Source organism: Opisthorchis viverrini (genome assembly GCF_000715545.1).
Source record: "Opisthorchis viverrini unplaced genomic scaffold opera_v5_44, whole genome shotgun sequence".
NCBI lineage: Eukaryota > Metazoa > Platyhelminthes > Trematoda > Opisthorchiida > Opisthorchiidae > Opisthorchis > Opisthorchis viverrini.
In genome coordinates this window covers 1,222,075-1,245,558 of record NW_008751700.1, presented here as the reverse complement: position 1 = coordinate 1,245,558, position 23,484 = coordinate 1,222,075, and the positions used below count along the sequence as shown (strand labels likewise).

General features: G+C 42.5%; 1 protein-coding gene across 1 annotated transcript in view; it reads right to left on the bottom strand.

The window, feature by feature from the left end:
• T265_03202 (hypothetical protein) overlaps positions 1-23,484 on the bottom strand; it is a gene marked incomplete at both ends in the record, with an annotated part of 40,611 nt that overhangs the window by 1,789 nt on the left and 15,338 nt on the right. Inside the window, 10 exons of the mRNA XM_009167621.1 lie at positions 1,578-1,757; positions 3,604-3,753; positions 5,350-5,412; positions 8,499-8,783; positions 9,681-9,800; positions 11,091-11,456; positions 12,510-12,635; positions 13,184-13,346; positions 17,986-18,128; positions 20,910-21,104. Coding sequence (XP_009165885.1) covers positions 1,578-1,757; positions 3,604-3,753; positions 5,350-5,412; positions 8,499-8,783; positions 9,681-9,800; positions 11,091-11,456; positions 12,510-12,635; positions 13,184-13,346; positions 17,986-18,128; positions 20,910-21,104 — 1,791 coding nt within the window. The remainder of the gene's footprint in view (positions 1-1,577; positions 1,758-3,603; positions 3,754-5,349; positions 5,413-8,498; positions 8,784-9,680; positions 9,801-11,090; positions 11,457-12,509; positions 12,636-13,183; positions 13,347-17,985; positions 18,129-20,909; positions 21,105-23,484) is intronic.

The window sequence follows — 23,484 nt, the reverse complement described above, 5'->3', positions numbered from 1 at the left end:
CGGGATGCTGAAGTTGGGTTCGAACCACGGGCCTTCCGGTCCGTAAGCTTTCGCCTTGGTCACTCAGTTATCTCAAGCTATCTCCGCCTTGTCAACGTTGATGTCTGCAGACTTAGTTCCACAAGCTCGAACGGCATCCTTCATCCTATTGTAAAAAGTTTCGACAAGTTATCTTGGGCATCTCTTCTCGATGACGAGCCACAATGTTTAATTGTTCGCTACTCTGAAGTTCGCGAATAGGATGTACAGCGATTGCACTTTCGACATCCCTTGTTTTTGTGTCGCAGAGATCTTAAGTAGCTAATTTGAAAGTCAAGCGTGAATGTAGGACAGGGTGCGTTTATGGTGTCGGTAACATGAGCTTGGGAAACTTTTTCGGTCGAATAGACGCCTTTTTGGCAGTGGCGTGTAAACAGTGGTTCATTTGGTATCCACCACAAATTTTTCCAGAGAAGAGACCTAAATGGATGTGGGATTTCGTTTAACGGATAAACGGGGAGTCGGATTGTATTCCGACCGTCTGCATCCCCGTAAATATGTTCGAAAGATCCATGGAGTCATTAGTCGTTGTAAGTTCGTGCATTTGTGCAGATACTTCCCAGTTACCTAAATCGAAAACTAAACTTTACTTTGTCGTTCCTCAGCAATGCAGCCGGACGAAGCACGGTTTGTAATTCAGTGCAGCCAGTAACTAACTTCAGTTTACTCAACCTTCGGGAGGAGGCCGCTTATCTGAGATGCCTCATAAGTATACCGATGAACGGCCGGAATCACGAATCGAGAGTGCTTCGCGCGCTGTTCGTCAATGGCTTACGACGTGCATTTAGACAATTCTTCTAGTGAAATCAACTGGTCCATTAACTTGGCTTAAGCACAAGGCAGTGGTTTGTGCTCTTTACTTCAGGAAAATCAGTCACAAGAGGGTAGTCAGTGGGGCTTCCTCGCATAGGCCACTGAGTAGCAGTTCAGTTTGTCAGCTGTGAACCATGTGCCAAGGTACTTTAATTCCACTTGCTGCTGTTTAGTCCACCTGGAATAGTGTGAATGGCGGCACGAAAGTCACGAACTAGAGGCGATTGTATAAAGAATTCATTGATACTGAAGCACCCAATAACGGTGGGACAAGAATGACGATGCATCAAAGGTGAAAGCTTGAATTTACGCCCCTTCTCCCACTGCGAGGTGCAGTCTTACGGGGGCACTTCGAGATTATCGGGTGCTCAGCCCGAGCACATTACCTGTAGCATCCACATCCGATCGTACTGGGGCATTTGTGGCAACAGTGGTGAATTACGGTTTTTTCTCGAAAATTCAAAGGTGAACATAGCTGTTATCGAATAAGGAATTTTCACTACCAGGCTGCTCCTTATATGGTGAATATCCCTCTGAAGCTATCATTTTTTACCGGTTAAGCCACTATAGATACGGACTACTTGTACGTTGAAAGTACAGACAGACAACAATATGTTTTATAATTACTTCAGTTAATCACATTCAACTTTAAAACCCCAAGATCAATTTTTTACGTCGGATAGACCTCGCTGCAAAGTGCTGCTTACATTTTGTCCACACCTTACCTGTGCACGAAGTGACTCAATCGTAGATTCCAAATGAAGCTGAACTTCGATTGGAAGATAATGATCGATCTGGTTTTCCCGGAGCTTGTTTAAGTCCGCCCAAATTTTATCCCGTTCACGAAGTTTGAACTCTGCTGTTCGTGCACGCTTCCTTTCACTGGCAATCTTTTCTCTGAGCGTCTAAATATACCAATTTAATATGGACTGAGTTTTTTTACATCGCAAGTGAGCTTAGTACAAATCAAATATCGTGGGATAGTAAGTCTACGTACAAGCCTGTTTGCGATGAAACTGAAACTGTTGAGTGGAGTATTGGATTATTGGGGTGTCAGCACAGGGCGAACCACGGACCATCACACTTTCGTTTCATAGGAAGTTGGACAAATAAATTTTGTTCCCCTGCATCTTCCCACTGTATCTAGCTCCATAAGTTGAGCCTGATTCACTGAGGGGTAAAATGTACACTACACTAAATGGATCAAACAGCCTAGTGCAGGAATGATCCTTCTAAACGTTTGAAACACTAAGTCCCTTCAGTCCACCTCGTTGGAACGGACAGAGTGCAGACTGTGATGTGCTAACATTTCTCTTCCCGTACCCAGTCGTGGACGTGAAACATGTATGTACGGTAAAGGGTTGAGACATTGTTGTCTGGCCTCTTTACGTTACTCAGTCAATACCACGATTACCATGGCTGAAGATATTTGGTGACAGACAGGGTTGATACGACCGCAACAACTTCTAGAGTTGATGCTGTGTAGCAGGATCCCAAAAAAGTTCATGGGGTCGTCTTGATGGCATGTTTCCAGGATTTCGCTGGACACATTCTTAGGACGTTTCCATCTGTGTGAATAGATATCTGGCTTTTCCGATAATCCATTGGCAAAATATAGTTACCACAATATCACTGAGCTAATTCTCGGAAATTCCCCAATAAATGTTATCCAGGATCCTTCCACTACTTTAGTGTGTTTGGTTTGCATGCTGTAAGTTTGCGACTTATAATAACAACATATTAAAGCATTCTAATCTTCAAGTATTCCTCTACGCAGTTTAACGGTAAAGTTTTTCAATTGATGATTACCGTGTTCAGGTTACTGCGTGTTTTAGGCGTGGGATTGTGCAGTCATCCTCTTCAGGGTGCATTACTTCTGAGTGTCCCCTTAAAACTTCTACCTTGTAAACCTTCCTAGGGGGAAGTACTTTTAAATGATCCCTCCAGATGGCCTCTTTCGATGACCGGACGCGAACGTGCTGTCAAATCTCTTTTTCCATTATTGCGTTCGAAAGCTTCGCAATCGGTATTTCAGTCCTCACCAGTCTGAGTGACCTTACGCAACCGATCTGCCTTTGATTTTCAGCGCAAGTAACACACTGGTTTTATAGAGGGGGAGACTTGATCAGACGACTGCTGATCTGCTCACCGATCTTGGCAGTTAGCTTGTAAGCGTTTGGTCACCAACCGAAGTGATATCATCAAAGTGCTCACTGATCAGACCGGAACTCCACAACCCACTTCAAATTGATTGCCCAGGTCGTTCATTTGACTCCATCGGTTATTTGTTCTCGGCTTGCATAATCAAAAGCGCAACTGTTGGCATTTTGACAAAGCGACGCTAATTAAATAGAATCAACAGGGTTACTATGCTTTGGCTAGTAACTCAATCTATATGTTGACCTTCGTACTGACATTCCCCTGCCTTATCCCTCCATGATTGTTGCTTCATACTGTATCATCTGCATTTGTTCACCATCCGTGTAACTACGTCACCACAAGACTCGCTGTCTCGGCTTTTGGAACGAAATTCCCATTTGTTTCACCATTGTCTGTGGAGGTTTTCAGGCAGATAAGAGGTTTTAGGTGTGTGGATAAAATCACAATAGCGTTCTTCGGTAATATGTACCAAACGACACTGAGTCGCTTCCTGCACCTTAAGGGCATACCACATTGGACTGTATGAAAAATGCTTTAGTACATTCCTAGAACTAGAAATCCACAAAATCGGAGTGAAACTTCATCACATACCCACAAGTCCTGTTGATGACGTTGTCTTAGGACTTTCAGTTCCTCCTGATGCGCAGTTGCCATCTTTTGCTGCATGGCATCCTTTTCCAAACAACTTTGATCCAGTGCCGACTGGAGCTCGTCTATCCGAGTTCTGCAGCTATTAAGTTTCTGTGGTAAAAACCAAGGTATTATGGTAAAAAACTGAAGTATGCACACAACATCAATACGTCGGTGTTAATAGTCCGGTTTTACATTTTCAACTTGTGAAATACTGGAAAATAAAACACGGATTTCCAGTGAACTGAACCGACCTATTGACGATCACATACTGACAACACACCTCAGGATGGCAGTCTCAACTGATCTCCTTTTAAATGGAATTTGGGAGGAAAGCTCCTCTTTCCGGACACTCCGTTCAAGGACTCTTTACAAGTATTTCGTTGAAATGGCGGTTTCTGCATAACCTCTGTTTTAACACCGACATTGGTCCCAGCCATCATTGCGTGAAAACGCTTTCATCGGTATCTGCTGACCTCGAAATATTGGGCAAAATGCCATAAGATCCATATCATTTGCCAGAGCATTTCAGTTCTCACCACACAGAAGTTTGTTTTAACCCAATCCGCCCATTTTTCTATTGAAAGAAATAGATCTCAGTTACACCGTGATGCATTGTGACTCATGATTCTCGGTTGTGAAAAGCAGTAAAAAAATCTTACATATATAACACCTTTTCGGTGCCCGAAGGAAGCACGACGGCTGGGAGACCGCCAGGTTGCCCAAGCCTAGACAGGAGAAATGGAGATGCAGAAGTCGGGTTCGAACGGAGACAGCACTCGGGTATACTTGATGTCAGGTTTTCTGTAATACGAACTTTAGATTTATCCCATTCATTTCACGTAGCCGCCGTGCATAGCCTTCAGGTTGAAGTCTCCTTTTATCGCTTCCCTTTAATGCGAAATAAGAAGTACGAATCTGTAAGACAGGTCTCTTGCATTCAAGCATCAGCCCATCCGATTCAATTGGGACCATACTTACTGAATTTCTCGTTTATTTACATGTTCCTCGAATCATGTTCTCTGAATAGTTACAATAGTTACTGTTCGGCTTCATCCGGGTACTTTCGGAAGTTCTAAAATGTTATGTTGCCCTTTGAGAGTATGTCCGATACCATGTTTGAGTCGAAAATTTCCCCGGAAGTACTCTTCGCATGCTCGCAGATTCAACCATGGATACCTTGACGTCACAAGTAGAACATCCCCCTCGGTATTATCAATCACTGGAGATTCAGACTGTTGACATAAGCAAAACAATTGTCCCCTCGAATTAATCAGAGGATAACACATGAAGCTCCGTATAGTTGGCCACGTAGGTGTCATTTACAAATCGTGGATACAGAAATATCGCCAGATACATTACTATGAAATTTTGACGTATCGAAAATTTTGCTGAGCAATTTATTGACCTATCCATCTAAATAGCTAGCTTCAAGGATACCTGTGTTTTGCGTCAAAGTCTACTGATGATGCTTGGAAAAGTGGAAATGAGGTCTTCTGAGTTTACAACGCCCGAAATCCAGAAGGTCTTCTTGGCTCATTAGAGCGCATAAGAAAGTCTAAGCTGGATAGGAAGTTAACCGTAGTTAGTATGGGATAAAAACGCTGAACGCCGAAATTTCCAGAACTTATGTGTCCCACTCATTCTTCACAGGCTTTTCACAACAAAATTATGCTATACTGATTGTAGATGAACTTGACTGCTCACCTTGTTGAGGTTCTCGATGTGTTCTTCCAGGTACCTCTCCTTTTTGCGCACCTCTTCATTTAGCTGTAGTGGAAGACAAGTCAGTCTCATCTTCCAGCTTGAAAAACTTCGTTATCTTTCTTCATGATAAAAGGCCTCACATATTGAGCATGCCCTTTCAGTTTAGGAAGGCAATGAACCATTACAATTTATGAAAAGATGTCAACAACAGTTGTGAGTGAGGTTAGCCGATCAGTCAATACGTGACTGACGTTAACGATCCGACAAAGCTCATGACGACGCTGGAAGCTTCACTGATAGACTATAATTTACATATCATAGAAAGCTGTCGCAAACCATGAGTACTGAAATCTTGTCATTCTGTGTAGGCCCACTACAATCAATGATAACACACTCTAAGTATGGACGTGATCACCAGGTGCCAGTGTCGTGAAGGTGAAACTCTAATCCCTCAAGTGATGATAATGGATGAGAAAATTCTCAGAAGAGCGGCTAGTGGAGAGTTAAATTATGGCACTGCCGTGTCTCCAACCGAAACATTCTCATAGGCTGCACCTTTCGATGGCTCTTGGGTAAAACAAGCCCCGGGGTTTTCGACCGCAAGTTAGTTTTTGCATTATCAGGAATGCTTGCTGAAATGTACCAAACATTCTCACACTAGAGGTTACTTATTTGGTTCAGCTGAACCGAGCTACCTTGAAATTAGAGGTTCCTTTATTTGGAAAATACATGTTTAATTCCAATGGAGTTTCCAGTTGTATGATGCATAGCGGGACCAAAGTTCTTCTCAGCAAAGTCTGCGTTTATCTTCTGATGTCCGAAATCGCGAACTTTAATGGAGTGAGGACGGTGTGATAAGTAGCCGTAACTTGATTACAATGCAACTGCATAGTTCTCGGTTCAAACAGTCCTCGTGTTCGCGTGCGTTATTTTGTCGCCATTGACAGTTATTTATAGAATGGTGAGGCCATGCTTTAATATGTTTTGGTGAAGTTGGCTGAAGTACAAAGCTTGAAAAAGCCGCATTTCTACAGAACGTTCAGTTAAATTGCTGTCCACACTATAGATATACTGGTTTCGTCTTGATAATCAAACCTCTCCTATTTTACGAGGACTCAAATATTAGCAAGGAAGGTGAGCATTACAGGGATTTCAGGTGGGGCGTTTTATTAACGGACCGTTTTTCAATGCATGTGGTAGGGCTTCCTGTGCCTACCCTGAAGGAAATTGGTGTGTTCAGGAGTTTTGAAAAGTCCTTTTTCAAGCGCTCTATATCTACTGAAAGCCTGATAATGCGTCATCACCATCAGTTCTCAATCAGGGGATCACCCGCGGGGCAGACTTTCAATGGTACACGTGAAATGAGGACCCCAGGTTTGAAGACACCAGTTACTAAAAACAGGCTCTTTGTCTGATTTATCTGATACTGAAATCACTTTTCACTATCCATCTGTATTGCTGTGCCTATTGCACCTGATATTTTTGTGAGGGCACGTCTGTACATTGCGAGGAGTATACTTATTAGCAAAATTCCACACGGATGAGACAGCGACTTATTGTGGAACTAGGATGTCTCATTTTCTGTGAATGTAACAATAGCTTGCCTTTGTTCCCATTGTGCCTGTGTTACGGTTACAGTTGTTGCACGTGCGTGAAGTTCGAACAGGCTTTCCGTCCCAACCATGTATACTTGTCCAGGATACCCACCGGTTAAAACTCTCGGGGAAGTCACGACAGTTCCATTTCCACCGTCATCTCATCACCCTACGTCGCATGGACTTGTGGAAACCAAAATCAGCAGTCAACTGATGAGAGAGGTAAACTTGGTGAACGAGCAACCGGTTGGGTGAAAAACTTTGGTATACTGTTATATACTCAGATCAGGATTTTCGGTCGATTCATCATGTTGAAAAAATTATATTGCTGTAGTTTGTCACTTTTTTCGCATACCCGATGGTTTCCATATCAGGTTTTTCTCTCGCTCGTTCCACCTTTCGCTCTGTTGGCCTATGATCCTTTCGTACTTACTGTCAAGTTCGTTTCTGTTCCGTTTGGTGAATGTAATGCTAATTTATTATCATCTCCGATTCAGCGCACATAACTTTTCTGTGCTGAATGTCTTGTTATTCATCTGATTTATATAAGAGAAAGTTAGGTTCACTTTCGTCCTTGCTCCCGGGTGTGCAATTTGTAGTCAATGGATTACAAGCAATAGATCGAATTCCGCATTGTGTGTAGAATTCTCGAAGTTGAACAGCGACGGCATTACTACAGCTCTGGAATCTTAGGCTGATTCAAACATTACCATCAATGTGGGCCTTCAATTACTTAATCGAACAGTCCAGGCGCCGTAGTTTGATGCCGAGTTCAAATTAGTTGTGAATTTATTTTTATTCTGGCAACACTTGGTAAAGTCAAATCCACCACTCGACTCCAGGGTTAAGCGAGAAAACGGAGCAAATCGTTCTTTTTTCACAACTAGAGGGAAAAATATCACAAGCTTCTCATTAATTTTGAATACTTTCCGGATAAAAAAAGTCACTGTTCTCATATTAAGACCTCTCTTTTTATCTGGATTGCATTTGCAAAATGCTAATAAGTTGAAAAGGTGCCTTAAGATTTCTATTTCCTACTGCCGAGTAGTTTAAATTTCCGTATTGGCGAAACTCTTAGGGGGCGTGGTCTGTCCTTACATGTTGTAAGGGTTGAACGGTGTGGGACAAGTTGGGAACCGCTGTGGTGGATTACTTGTTGACTTAGTTTTCAGGCGCATAAATCATCCGTCTCACTCACCAAGCCTTGCACTGCATAATAAGCGCAGTTCCTACAGTGTAGGGTGATTTTTCAGAGAAAAAACGAGATGAGTTCGGCTGCGATACAGTATGTCAGGAACTAATTGGGATAATATATTTTAGGACCTTGGACAAACCAAGCGTACTTTGAAATTTACCGTTTGTATTGAGAATAGCTTATAAGTTTGGTAGCCTGTTTACTTTTCCTCCTTGACTGGACAAAAAAATATCTAGCATTCCCTTACACAATTTTAGTAGTGCTGCCAAATGTTTCAGAGCCATTTTGGTTCTCATATTTGGTCGTCAGAACACCAGCATCTACTCTTAGTCCATGAAAATAAATTCCAAGGAACTCACCTTGGTTTGAAAATCCTCCATCTGCTCCATGCGTATTTGTTTTATTCTGTTTTCACACTGTTCCTGCAAAATAGCTATTTTTTCAGCTTGCATTCTTGACCATTCTTGTCGCTCATTCTCACGTGCCACACTGAGCTCGTTTAACTGTTGATGACGTGTTTCCACCTCGTGTTGTAACAACTTCTTGCATTCGCCCAGCTCCGTTTCTAATCGAGTGCACTGTGTTCTGAGTAATTCCTCACGCTTTTTGAGTTGGTTATAGCGGTTCGTGTGTTCGGCTCTGAGCTGGAAAAAGAGATGTGACTAGTATGTGGAGTTATGCCAAAAGATAGCATAGATTATACAGACAGGTACTGTTATGCAAGGCTGGTAATTGCGGATTAGGTGCCTAGATATAGGTTTGTTGTAGTGTTCACCCCTGATAGTGCATTGAGGGGGAATTGACCCATCATCAAAATCATCATCCTCATCATGATCGCCAGCAGTATAAACCACGTGCTTGTCGCACAGTATTAACAGCTGATGATTTGGGGAGGTGGGATAGGTAGCTGCGCATTGTAGGTGGGAGCTAACAAAATTGATGCGCAAATACAGGGTTGTCAAGGAACTTTTAAGTAGGGAGATTGGGAAGGAAGGCAATAGCTTGGAATTCACCTCTCATGTGACCCCGATTCTCTGGGAAGAGACCTCTCTGACCAGAGTTCACTACCATGGGAAGTCCACATCAACGGACTGATCAGGCAAGACCAGTGTGCAATCCTACGTAAGAGAGGCAGAATACCCTACGTTTACATGGTAATCAGTCATGGGAGGGGTTATGTGTTTCAGTAGCGTGATTACCTTGAGGGCAGAATGTAAATCAATCCACAGTTAATCGGTTTGAATTCCCTTCAGTTTTACACAGACGATGTATGTATGCATGACGTATTAGGCCGAGAAAGTATTAGTCCGTATCGCTTTTGCATTCTTCTTCCCAAACAACATGGGGACTAATACACTACTCATAAGGTTGCCGAAAAATCTTCGGAAGCCCGCGACCGGTTTCACCCTTCTTGGGGAACATTAGATAAACATAGTTCTCAAGTTCCTGTCAACCTCATGTTTTGCTTGAACCCAAAATGCGCAAAATTCTATTAACACACCCTTGCTTACTAATTTTAACTGTTGATGACGTGTTTCCACCTCGTGTTGTAACAACTTCTTGCATTCGCCCAGCTCCGTTTCTAATCGAGTGCACTGTGTTCTGAGTAATTCCTCACGCTTTTTGAGTTGGTTATAGCGGTTCGTGTGTTCGGCTCTGAGCTGGAAAAAGAGATGTGACTAGTATGTGGAGTTATGCCAAAAGATAGCATAGATTATACAGACAGGTACTGTTATGCAAGGCTGGTAATTGCGGATTAGGTGCCTAGATATAGGTTTGTTGTAGTGTTCACCCCTGATAGTGCATTGAGGGGGAATTGACCCATCATCAAAATCATCATCCTCATCATGATCGCCAGCAGTATAAACCACGTGCTTGTCGCACAGTATTAACAGCTGATGATTTGGGGAGGTGGGATAGGTAGCTGCGCATTGTAGGTGGGAGCTAACAAAATTGATGCGCAAATACAGGGTTGTCAAGGAACTTTTAAGTAGGGAGATTGGGAAGGAAGGCAATAGCTTGGAATTCACCTCTCATGTGACCCCGATTCTCTGGGAAGAGACCTCTCTGACCAGAGTTCACTACCATGGGAAGTCCACATCAACGGACTGATCAGGCAAGACCAGTGTGCAATCCTACGTAAGAGAGGCAGAATACCCTACGTTTACATGGTAATCAGTCATGGGAGGGGTTATGTGTTTCAGTAGCGTGATTACCTTGAGGGCAGAATGTAAATCAATCCACAGTTAATCGGTTTGAATTCCCTTCAGTTTTACACAGACGATGTATGTATGCATGACGTATTAGGCCGAGAAAGTATTAGTCCGTATCGCTTTTGCATTCTTCTTCCCAAACAACATGGGGACTAATACACTACTCATAAGGTTGCCGAAAAATCTTCGGAAGCCCGCGACCGGTTTCACCCTTCTTGGGGAACATTAGATAAACATAGTTCTCAAGTTCCTGTCAACCTCATGTTTTGCTTGAACCCAAAATGCGCAAAATTCTATTAACACACCCTTGCTTACTAATTTGGTTTTCACAGGAGACTCAACTGGAACATGATAAACGAGAGATTAAGCTGGATTCCATATGAGTCCCTCATGAAAACCGAATTAATATGCAGATAAATGTATTAGTGGAACATGTGGGCTAGTTACCAGGGCGGGAACTATTAGCCAGTTTGAAAGCGGCTGCAAACAACCGAACAGGGGTCGTCGAAATAGGAGTCCATAAACTGAAAATACTGTTACAAATGTTTTACCACCAGCCTTAACCCACCCATGATATCACCTCAGCTGGTTGCGAAATCATCACAAGCAAAGTGATAAATTAAGCAAACAAACGAACAACAACAACCGTTAGTAACTGCGACGTGTAGCTTTGTGTGTCGGGCAACCAGTATTTCAAGTGGAAATAACGGAGAGCGCCTTTAAGTTTTTCCTACTCACCGTGGACAGATTTATTTCGTGCTCCTTCTTCTGAACAGCTTCTGCTTCTTCATAGAAAGTTCGCAGTCGCTGCTGTTCTTCTTCCTTCACTTTCTCTACCCAGTGCGACAACGAGTCTTCACGCCAGCTGTTCATTTGTTTCGTAAAGGTTTCGCCGATCTTCTGAAGCAGTATCTCATCATCGGTACTGGGTGTTGTTTGCATTTGGGCATCAAGGCGAATCGGACATACTTTCGCTCCAAATGACGCTAGCTTTTCTTTCAAAAGCCTATTATCGTTAAGCAAGGTTTGCTCTTTCTGATTCCACTGATTTAGGGCCTCCTCATATTTTTGGCGTAGTTGTTCAGTCTCTACTTGATGTGTTCTCTGAAAAATGATAGGGAGTAGACAGTTTAATATCATTTTTGGAACTTTCGAAACTTATATCCCACCCACCACACCTTTTTGTTACCCTAAACATCCGGAATGCCAGGATGTAGAGAGCAGTTTGTAGTCGTTTAAGTAAATAATTCCAGGCCCAAATAGCATTGTGTGATGCATACTTCCAATATTTTTATGATCTCCGTTTTACATTTAAAGACTTAATTATGTTATGTCACACGCCACTGACTGAAGCCCTGCAGACTGCAAACGTGGCTAGTGTTCTGAACGGTCAACATGCGCTTTTGGGTCCTCTGACCTAAACCTTCGGGCAACATAAACTGTGGAAAACGGCACGTGCTGTTAAAGTACTTTTTCGACTTCTAAAACCACTGGTTTGGGACAACGGGAAGGAAATTCGAAAAGGTCCAGTATGTCCTGTTCTATTGGTCCTGCGCAGTAACGCCGATTGTTGTTGTCACTCATTTAGGGTTTATTCATTTGTGCTTCAGACGGAAGCACACGACTAGGCAACTATCACCCTAAGGTATGGAAGTACTTTCGTGTGATGTAAACGTTCCATAAGTCTACCTAGGTAGATTCGAAAGTTCAGTTGGGCCTGAGAAGTTGGTGCATATCCTCGACCCTACTGGCAGCTTCAACCTAGACGTCTGACATTTGAGGTGAACTGGTACTCCACCCATGCACGCTGGATGCGCCATAATTGTTCCTTCCGGATCGAACGTATTTCCACTTGTTCCCGGTGAATTCAAAGACATCCCAGTAAATATCCTAGTTGTTTTGATGGACTGCCCTGCCTGTTAGGACATCGGAGGTACGTCACCATGAATTTTAGACGCCCGTGATTTGCATCTTACGATTGCTAAGGAAATGCAATGTTTAAAAACGGACGCAGATTCGCTTCTCCCCGTCAAGTATCTTTTCACTACGGAGGAGCCTGGAAAGCCTTCTGTTATTCAGCTGTCAATTAGAAAGCATGTATAATTAAGTTGGTAAAGGTCAGTCAGCAGATTAAGGACAGATTCTCATATGTCGCACCTCTATCTCATGGCGACTTTCTTCGGTATTCTCCAGTCGAAGTCGCATGTCGCTGATCTCTGAATTCAGTTGATCCTGTTCCTTGGCCGAAGCTCTGTTTTCTTTTGCTCGTAATTGGTCTTCAAACTGAATAATAAACAAAAGAAGGAAACACCCGAATTAAGTAACGTAACTCATTTGGAGACAGTCGACTCCCTATTCTTGTAGTTAGAACTTCAAGGTGGCTAGCAGCCCTTATACAGTCATCATTATCATCATCATCGACAGCATGACATCAGGGTTCAGCACCAATGCTTCACTTCTGCGCAACCATGGCTTATTTGAAAGCCATATTTTGAAGAAAAGAATAAAAGTGGACGTGGAATGGACTTGGTGCTAGCATACCACAATCATTCCTTGGTGCCTACGCCTCCAAACACTCATTCAGGCAATTTGGATAGAGACTGACAACAAGATCGCCACTGATATTGGTTGGCAGCCATATCTTGCAACGTCCCCAACCAGGCACAGTGGGGATCACGTAGTTCCCATCCTAAAAAGTGAGTAGCATTGATAGCACCCAAACGCTTCGTCACCTTGATAGCCTAGAGATGCGTGAAGTCTATGCTTTTTTATTGGAAGAACAAACACTTTAAGGTTTAAAGGATTAACAGATTTATCTTCGTTCAACTCACTTCAGTTTTCAATCGCTCAATGGCCGTACTTAACCGGCTAATCGTTTCAGCGTGTTCCAGTTTCAACTGAATCACTTCATTGGCATTTTGCGTCCGAATCTGGTGTAGCTCTTTGTCATGCTCCGCCATACATATCTCGTGGCTTCGGTTAGTATCTTGGAGGCTAGTCAAGAATCAAGGAGAACACTGGAAAGCGTGATGTAATGCTTTCAATTTTATTTAGTTTTGTGTAGTTTGTATATATTCATAACGGATGAATAGGTCATTCTAATTCAATGCGGACAATGACGCTATCGGGACATCTTCAAGAAAACGCACATTATGGATTTCTTTGATTTATTTCTCGTCAAGCTCACGTGTTTTTTTTAATGAGAAACGATTATCTAAACTGTATTAACTAACAATTTGCCCCTTTTGTACCAACTGAAGGTGTGGAAACCTTGTTGTTGGCACTATAACCTTGATCAGCATTGGTTAGTTTACTTCCTACCATGCTTACAACATGACTTCTGCATTGCGTTTGAATAACAATGAGAAGATGGTCATTGTGCACATATAAGGACTATGATCATACAATAGTTTAATCACAACAATTTCCTCAATTTATGGAAGCATAAAGGGGAATAATGCGGGTGGTCGGTCAATGAAAACATTACAAAATTCATGCCGCGTGCTGTAACAGATGTGATATTCCCTCATATCATGAAGGTCACAAGATAACTCCGAGAGTGTATTCACTTCGGAAGGTACATAATTATAAGGTCTTGCTGGACACATACTGGTGTTTTTGTTCGGTGGTCGCGGACAAAAAAGGATAATTTTGGTCCGTTTTGAAATGACTGTGGTGTACTCATCACCGCTGCATAAACTTACTGGCTGTCATATTGACCACTTTTGGGGGGGTCTAGAGAACATGATATATCCAAGGTGCTTGACTGCTGAACAGGATATTTGACATTAGAGAAAAAAAATAAATTATAAGGTTAAGTCGAGTGACGTGTACACCAAACCAACGTAATTTCTTATTGACAGGGACATACAACGAACCTCTGACCACTTAATTTCTGCCCGTATTTTCATCGCACTAGGAACAACCTAGCTTATCCAAAAGGCTTAACTGCTTAACCGAAGTGCTCGGATCATAATTTTATATATAACAGGTGATCGATTTCAAGCTTCTAGGCAAAAATCCAGTTGAGGCTGCTAAAGATACGTATATCCATCCATTGCTATTTTGACTTTGCTTCCGAGTTGTGATTAAGCCTTGTCTGGTTACAAAAATGTACAAGGCTTTTCTGGGTATCATCATTCTTTGTAAGCCTCCAAACTGATCAATGCATATTAGGAATCTGAACAGGAAAATTCCCACGTTAACTCATCACATCTCTGGGCTTTTTCAAAAAAATCTTTAAATTGATATTGCGAATGCGGGGCATGTGGATTCCCGGCCTCCATTAATGAAAATAAAACACTAAACCTTACCAATGCTGTTAGCTTAACACTGGACAGCACACTGTTATATGCCATGTGACTAGGGATAATTTCATGTATATCCTGGTGATTTTTAGTGTGCTACGCTGTCCGCATTTCCTTATGACTGAATTGTTATATCACTTGGGCCTATAGCACCCGGGTCGCCTTTGTATGGTGAATTAGGCCGGATCAGATGGCAAATAACTCAGCACTATCAGAACTTGGACAATTTGTGCAGAATTCAGTTCGAGTGCAGTCACCTAGTGTGAGAGTCGTATGCTTTCTATCCATTCTATGCCAGGAAGAGCGCAGCTTTTTTTACTGCAATCTTATTGTTCAACATTTCGTTCAATTTGGGCAATTTTCCTTAGGAGTGGAATGATAAACAACACGTGCAAGTTGGTGCCAGCATTGAAGCAATCAACATTCTTTTCACTGCTCTGGTTAATCATTGTAGCATTAGCTGCACAGAAAGTTGGGTACTCTCATCTTTGAGATGAGATTCAATGACTCACATATCAAGATCGTATAGAGGTAATGTACTAGTGATATTGAACAAAGTTGAATGTGGAAAAAAAGTTCCTGAGCATCTAAATGGATGGAAGTCATCAGTGGAGTACACAATAGCGGCACGCGACAAATTCAAGTCACAAATCAATCTATACCTTTGCATAGTTGAGAAGAATTTCAGTTGGTCTGTGTGGTTTCCAGTGAATCCAAAAATAACAGGCAATCGCAATTTCACGGCCCTCCAAAAGTAGACAAGGAAGGAATTCCGACACAACCAATTGTGGGCCACATTACCAGTCCAACGCATAAGTTCACGATACCACTCATGTTAAACTGTCCTTATCCGCTTGTGGTATCTGACCTGTCGTATCTCGTCCCAAATTTAAGAGCGTTTGGTATTCTGCGGAACTGCATTGGGATGACTGGTCACATTATCACATAGAATGTTGGTTGTCCCAGTGTTGGTACCAACTGGTAAGTGTTTTCTTTTCTATTTGATTTTTGTCACCTCCCACCTGACGAGGGTTGTCGGAGGTCACCGAGGAGTTAGGACACGAAACGCCTCTTATAAACGTTACGTCCATCCTAAACAAATCAGGCCGGTTAACGCACGGTATCATTCGATTCATCAGAAACAACGTCGGAATTTTGTCTCAGGGTAGGAATGTTATCAAATGTGACCCTATGAGTCTCAGCTACTGCATGAGGTACGATGACTTGGTTACGCTCCAGATTTTTAATTCCCTCGTGTTTCTCGGGGAAGCCAGAGAATGCCGTTCGCATCCGTTGATTCGATACTTCAGCCCTTAGCTGGTTTGTCCACTATAAACACGATCGTGATCGCCGTTTTCCGCCTTGTGGACATGATTGGAAATCAGGATAGATCGGGTCTCTCGCGTGGACCGGTCGCCTGTTCAGCGTCTATTTGAAGAATGGTTCATATGTTGAGTTTGTAGAGAACGCAACGACTGCTTTCTTATGTGCTGGTGGCACAAGATCCTCACCCTGTCATTTGGTTCAACCCTTGGTTGGATGCGTTCTTTTGGGTTGGGTGACTGAAGCGTTTGATCAATGAAACCTAATGAATATCCATTTTTTCCCGTTGTTCGATTACCGTGGCCAATCTAGCTTTTAGACGAAGCTGTGTCATCGCGGATCGTCTGATGGGCCAGTGTGCGAATTACCGGTTTCTTCATAGCCATTGAATAGTAGTCCAAACAGCAGTCTGATCTGGGTGGTTTGTAGACCGTGCTCTCAAAGTAAACATGATTCAAAGATACCTTATAATAGGAAATTGCAGTCCTTCCACTGGGCTTTCCCTGTTCAGCTGAGAAGTGGATGGAGCTGCCTGGAGTTTTGGGATATGCAAAGAAATTATTCCCACAACACCTCTTTATGATAACAAATCTGTCATTAACTTGTCTCTGTCAAACCATCAGGGGATTGTTGGTCTTGTTGTGTGGCCGAGGATTCATTGTGCTATGGTTTTGTTGGTTAAGCCAGAGAGAACAGAGGAGTTAATGATAGTTCCATCAGTCTGTTGATAAATCAGGCCTTTGAACTGGAATGAAGGAGATCGTAATCATGACTCTAAGCCTTGTGTAATAATGTACACCTAGAGAGACTTGAGGCTATTCAACCTAGTGTCCTTTTGTAGAAGTTGTCGCATCTATTGTAACCTATTGCGGCAAGGGACAAAAGTGTGAAGAGAAACAACAGTAAAATTGATAAAACGCCTCATCGCTACCGAAATTTAATTGATTTGCTGTATGGACAGAATTCCGCCAATCGGTAATCTGGCTCACCACATTGCGCTAAAGTGGCTTCAGTATTGCCACCAGATATTTGTAAAAGTTGTACGTGGGTTGAAGAATAAACGCAACGATCTAAAGCGTAGTCCTCTGTCGTAATCTATCTCATCGAAGCATTGAAGTCATGACTAGTTACATGAACTTTCCGTGCGCTAAAAGGTCTGATCGCATCGAATTATTTGCTTTGTGGTTCGGTCTGCAAAGGCAATCCAAGCAAGAGAGGCCACACATGACACGAAAGTTTAGACTGATGACCAAGTGTCAAACATGCATAGGGGTTAACACGTGCATGACCATCGGTCTAACCACAGCACACATAACCTTATACGGACCGGTTTCCAGCTAGCCACATTTGTAATTATCAGTAAGGTCAGATTCTCGAAAGTAACCACTGAATGCCCGAAATTTAATGAGACCCTCAACTCCACTGGACGTTGGCCAGAGAGACAACGCCCCCTGAGTATGTGGGGCGGGACAGATTTGTATCAAAGCCAGACAGTGCGAGACAGCGTCCTTCCAATAAAATAGCTTGAAACCGTGTATTTCACACACGCTCTCACACTCGCTTGTTTTTCAATAAAGCGGTTGTGTTCCTGATCGGCGAGTCTTTTTCCGGAACTAGGCACTTGAACGGAAACAGCGAACAGTAATGTTGTAATGTCTCATCCTTTGACTGTTCTGTGGTGCAAACTTAGCTCGGTTTCATCTAACATCCCCAGTGAACAGTCAGCAGCACGTTCGCAATGAACCAACTTTCAGTTCCTTATGTGATGGTTATCTGTGGATCAAAGTGGCCTAGAAAAGTATAAAAGCATCAATGAAGCACCAGCGCTAAAGTGCTATGTAATTTAGACAAATCACTCGGATAAATACTCATCGTTAAACGAGGAACACAGCGGGAAGAAAGATGCTAGCCTATTACTACACTATTGAGCTTAATCAGAGAACCTGGAAAAGAACAAAGCCATTGAAATGTATGAGACTGATAAGTCCGTATTGGCATCATACTTCTTGAGTGTGCGACTCAATTCCTCCGCCGCTGCGACTTGCTCTTTCAACTTCAACTCCACTTCGTGTCGCTGTTTCTTTGCAGCTTCGAATGAACTTTGTAAGTCAGAACATTGCTTCTCTAGTTCCGCATATTGCTCATTCTGAAATAAGGTCAAGAAAACAGAACAGTGGCCTAACTGGAGATTGGGCAAAATATTTGATCTCAACTATTTGTTAAGGTATTCCAATTCCCGTTTGCATTTATATCCTGACGTCTTGAAAGTCTGTTCAATAGGTGAAGTAGTTCTATCCACAGGTGGCCAACTGATGAATCCCAGGGCGGGAAATTTCACGGAGATTTCAGATCCGCAACTGTTTGTGGATAGTCCAACAACGGCCCGAAGACGAACCGGGAATTTATAACTTAGGCCTTTGCGCCACTAGCTGGGCATCACATCAAGGTATCCTGAGATTCCTATGCGAACTTTCTTTAACACCGATCGAATCACTTCCTAAAGAACAGTAGAGCAACTCAACATCAATGTGTGTGTGGATTCTTCCTCCCGAATTTCTATTCTATCAAACTGTATTGTAGGTGCTTGTTGCTGTTGTTGTTGCTTTTGCTGGTAAGAATGCTCACTGTCATTGTGGTTTCATGCTACTCTGCTTAGGTAAAATCTAGTGGTCAGTTAGCCGTGGGTGGTCTCATATTCACCACAATAATGGTATCTCCGGTTCAGGTGTTTCCGTCATATTTGATATGCGAATTTCACACTTGCCAGTGCCTTTGACTCCAATCCTTCACAATGTAAATTTTATTCACGCATTGATCTTCTTAAATTTTCGCCAAATTTGTTGAGAGTACAAACGACTTCGATCCTTAATTTTGCTCGTCAATCAGGTTGAACTACGTGAACAGTGATTATATTCAGCCGTCCTCAAAATTACGTTTTAATCGGACTTTGGAGCAAATTAACACAAAATTCAAAAACCGGGTAGAGATGGCTACACTACACTGATGGGAAGTGTTTAGTTCACCTAACCAACTATTGCTATATCAGTGGACGACAATGTTGAAATAATGATCGTTCAACCTTAGCACCCTTTTGGTGCTTAGCTGTCATGCCACCCGAAGAAAGCACGATGACTCAGACAATGCTAGTTTGCTCGAGCCCAGACGGGAGCACCCGAGATGCAGAGAGTGTATTCGAACCACGGACCTTCCGGTCAGTTGGTTTTCGCCTTAACCACTAAGCTACCTCGATCTATTTCAAAAGGTGTTGTTTTAAGGTAAAGTAAGTAGACTAGTATGTTCATTCCTAGAAATTTTCACGGCTAACTGCCATGTAGTAGTGTTCATCTTAGAAAATCAAACAATTTTAGATTTAATTGCAGCTAAAGACCAAATGCGCTGGCGCCGAAGACCATAGCAAAGTAGGGATATTAGTATGGGGAACGTCTTTGCTAACGACAGAAGACCCATTTACGAGGATGTAGAGAAGCGTCATGAACTGTGAACAGCTGATTGTGCGTTGACACCAACCACCTTTGTGAAGCAAATAGCGAATACCACACGAATAATGCTATCAGCCAGAAGTTTCAAGTATGCAGGGAATGCCAAGCAGATGGACGTAGCTTTGGAAAATACCAGGTCATGTCTTCACACAGTTAAACCATAAGCAGTTTTTGGGGTTCTGCGGGATAGGTTTTTGTTCCTCACACCAAAGGGAAGCACCGCACTCGAGCTTTCCTCTTATTATAGCTCATCAGCAGTGTATATCCAATGGCCGTACCGGGATTTGAACCCCGGACATCTGACATGCGAGGCGAGCGTGTAACCACTACCCCACAAACGCACGTTGGTGGTCATTCCTATAAAAGTCTTCGCTGAGCTAATCTTTATACCCTGAAGTCGCAGTGCCATGATTATGGCGCTCGCGGGTTCTCCGGGTTAAGTAGTCATTTCGGATTACGCGTGCTACTTCTGCGCACGTCCGGACAGTTATTGGAAACTTGTGGAAGTTTGAGATTCCTAAACCTAGAGAGTTTATTGTCGTATTGTGGTGTCTCATTCCTAAATTTGCGCCCAACTCGATCTCGAGTTTCGTTTGTTATCCAGGCTGAACTCCGTAAATATAAAACCAACCCAGCGGTATGAATATTTCCCCGAGTGATACCATAAAAAATTTGTAATATCTGGCTTGATTCTGTCTTTCTTTACTTTTCTTCGAATTTCTTCTAAGCAGTAATCTGAAATGGGTACCGTCCCGGCCACTCAGTTTAGTATATAATTATCGCAACAATAGACTATAAACTTCCGTCTTAAGTTCGGTTGGTCTGAAGTTTTTGTCTCCGTCACCATATTCGATAACGTAATCTTTAATTTCCATTCAAAAAGTGGACCTTGCAAGTACGGTGGCAGACAAAATATTTTGAGCCCATCTCGATTTGAAAGATAGAGTTATCTTTCCCCCACTCTACCAGCATCCGGAGAATCCTCTACCAACTTCACTAAGTGATGCATGAATATTTTGTGACAATCACCTACCACGTGATAACAAATGATCCCATCGAGGAATTTATAACTAAGGACTGAGAACAAGGACGTCTAGTTAGAATAAACTCAACTCAACTTATCAGGTTTGAAACACATCACTCTGTTGGAGAAGTTTAACCAGTTGTCAGATATTTCAAACCTATAATATGATACCTTGTGCAGCGTGTCGCCCGTTAGTTAGAATTGCTACGTAATTCTGGAGACACGTGCGTTTCTGAATATTGTTGACTTGTCGTCAGATTTATGGCTTTCGTACTTGATTTACTTTAATTCAGCTGGATTGATACTTGGAATTATACCGAACAGGTGAATTAGAAAAAAGGATTTCGTACATGCGCAATGTCTTCAATACTCTATCGTTCAAGTGTGCAAGGTTTCGACTAACCTTTGATTTCAGTTCCATTTGTAGTTTATCTGTCAGCTTGATCTGCTCCTCCAATGTTCTTTCAGCAGCAATCACCTGGTCCTGTAAATTTTTCTGCTTTTCTTCGTGTTCCTGCATCAATAGTTCGCGATCTCTAGCATTTTCCTTCATCAAAGCTTCCATTTGGGTTAGCACGGATGATTGTAGCTGTTTGGACTAAACCGAAATAGCAGATTGGTTGCAAATTAAGGGAAAAAGGGCAATCAAGTCTGGAAACCAGATTTTATCTCTTCATACAATTAATAACAGCGACGGAAAATTGCTATGCCCTTTTGAAAGGCCTGAACCCAATCCTAAGAAGCACAGTGATGGACACATGACAGTTGGTCTGTTGACTTAGCTAGGTATCTGACTTACGAATGTTTAGTTACCAACTGGGAGACATATTGGATGCGGATTTGGTTGGGTTGGTTGAGCAACAAGAGATAAACTCAACCGACTTCCCAATTTTTTAGCCCATCACCGTGGCACAGGACAGCTGTGTAGCCCGTCAAATGCACGGAACATGCTTGTGGGAACTGAAACGTCAGTTTTGTTGTTAAAATTTTGAACACAGTCTATTGTGTTCCCATGGTACGGCGCCCGAGTGTGCAGAAAGATGCCTAACTTCATTAACTCCAGATCATCGCTCTGTTTACCAGACGGGTGGCAAGCCGACTCTTTTGACTGGCTAGCACAAAGAGGGCACTAGCCACGCCTTATTCGGAGCTTTCGAGGGTTCCGTTCCCGCTCTGGGCGTGAAGCTATCGCCCAAGGCTCCACCGACTAGAACTGGGTGATCGTTCTTGAGCAGATCACCTAACAGCAAAATAGGATATGGCATGCGATGTCTACATGTCGGCAGACCAAAAATGGATCAGTCATTAACTAGCTAACAATAATGAAATGAACATGGATCCGGTTATTCCAGTTCCAGTAGTTAGTTGCCATCCGGTGATTGTGGCACAGGCTATCACTTGGTTGGGTATCAATTCTAATGAACTTATTGTTCCTTCAACCCAAAACGGTGTATTTCCTTGTTTTTGACGATTTAGGTAGGTGATCGTGCCAATCAAATTTGGCAGTTTGTACCATTTGTCTGGAATCCTTCTGATGTTGATCAGGATTAAGTGCAACGCACTCTTTTATACAATCAACTTGAAAACACCAAGGAGTTTGGGCTTCCTAACGATGAAGTTTTGACCATTCCCAGGGTATGTTTTAACTTTTAAGATTTCTGTGACCCGACAAATATGTGCGACACAAGTTTTTACTCTAAAGTTCCAACTTTGTGATCAAGATTTTAATGAAGATTTCAATCACATTTGAAACAGAGTCCTCTGCGTTTTAAAAGGAACCGCCATGGCCTGGTCTTGGTACACACATTTAGTTGAAGAACCCTGTTAATAAGAGATTCAGTTTGGTCTCGTACTAACGCCAACCTACTGTTCCACTGAGCGTATTTCGTCGGACGAAAACAGTTTTGCAGACCCCGTTATCTTAGACGCCATTAAAGTACACAGTTATTTTCATACCTTTTTCCAATTCTTTGTAAGTTTGCGTATTGAGCCACGCAGTCATCTATTAGTGTGTTACCAGATAAACTATCTGCTGAGGTTGATGGTTTCGTCTCAACGAACCTGAATTATCAGTGCTATTTTCTATAAGGCCCAATGTCGTGTTCGCATGATATGAAACGATTTCATCAGTCGAGGTTCCGAGATGGTATCCCCTTCACCGGTCTGTCCAGCCTGATAAGAGGAAGCATGGACTCTTGGCAACTGCTATAAATGATAACCGTGGAATCTTCTTGTCTTACGAGAAACACAGCTTCATATTGGAACAGATACGGAGTGATTTATCGAATCCTCTGGACTACGAAGCTTGAAGTTTGGGTTTGTTGCCACTAGTTAGTTACAGCTGTTATCATCTGTGGTAATGGCGTTCTCTTCAATGAATATATGCTAACGATACTGTTATTCAGTAGATACATTAACGTTCGCGAACGTCTTGTGTCTGAAGCTCCTTATTTAGACCGTACTAGTGTGGTAGTGAACATGCACATAGGGTCATCTGCAGTCCTGTCCGGTGTTCTTGTTTATGTTGACATGTGACCGTCAAAATCATTTATGCAGGCTATTAACCAACACCTTCCCATATTGTTTCACGGAATTACTTATAATGGTGGAGGTTCCCTCCCCTACAGTCATACAACACTATGTAATATAATATACGCAGTATGTCATCCACCATATAATGCTATGTTGTCATATGTAATGCATCAGTTATATGTGCTGACAGTAAGAGTAAGGCGACTGAATACATTATACCTCTCAACTTTAAGTGGCTAACGACATGTCCATCTTATGACCATAACTAGGGGTGAAAATGGATGTATGTTTGCTCTTTTTCTGTCACATACGCAAACTCATTGCCGTGATTGCACTCTAGAGCTATTGGTTGAGTCACCGGAGCATCGTTACAATCATAGGTTATTCCCGTTCACCGAGATACCTATATATATATATATATATATATATATATATATATATCTCTC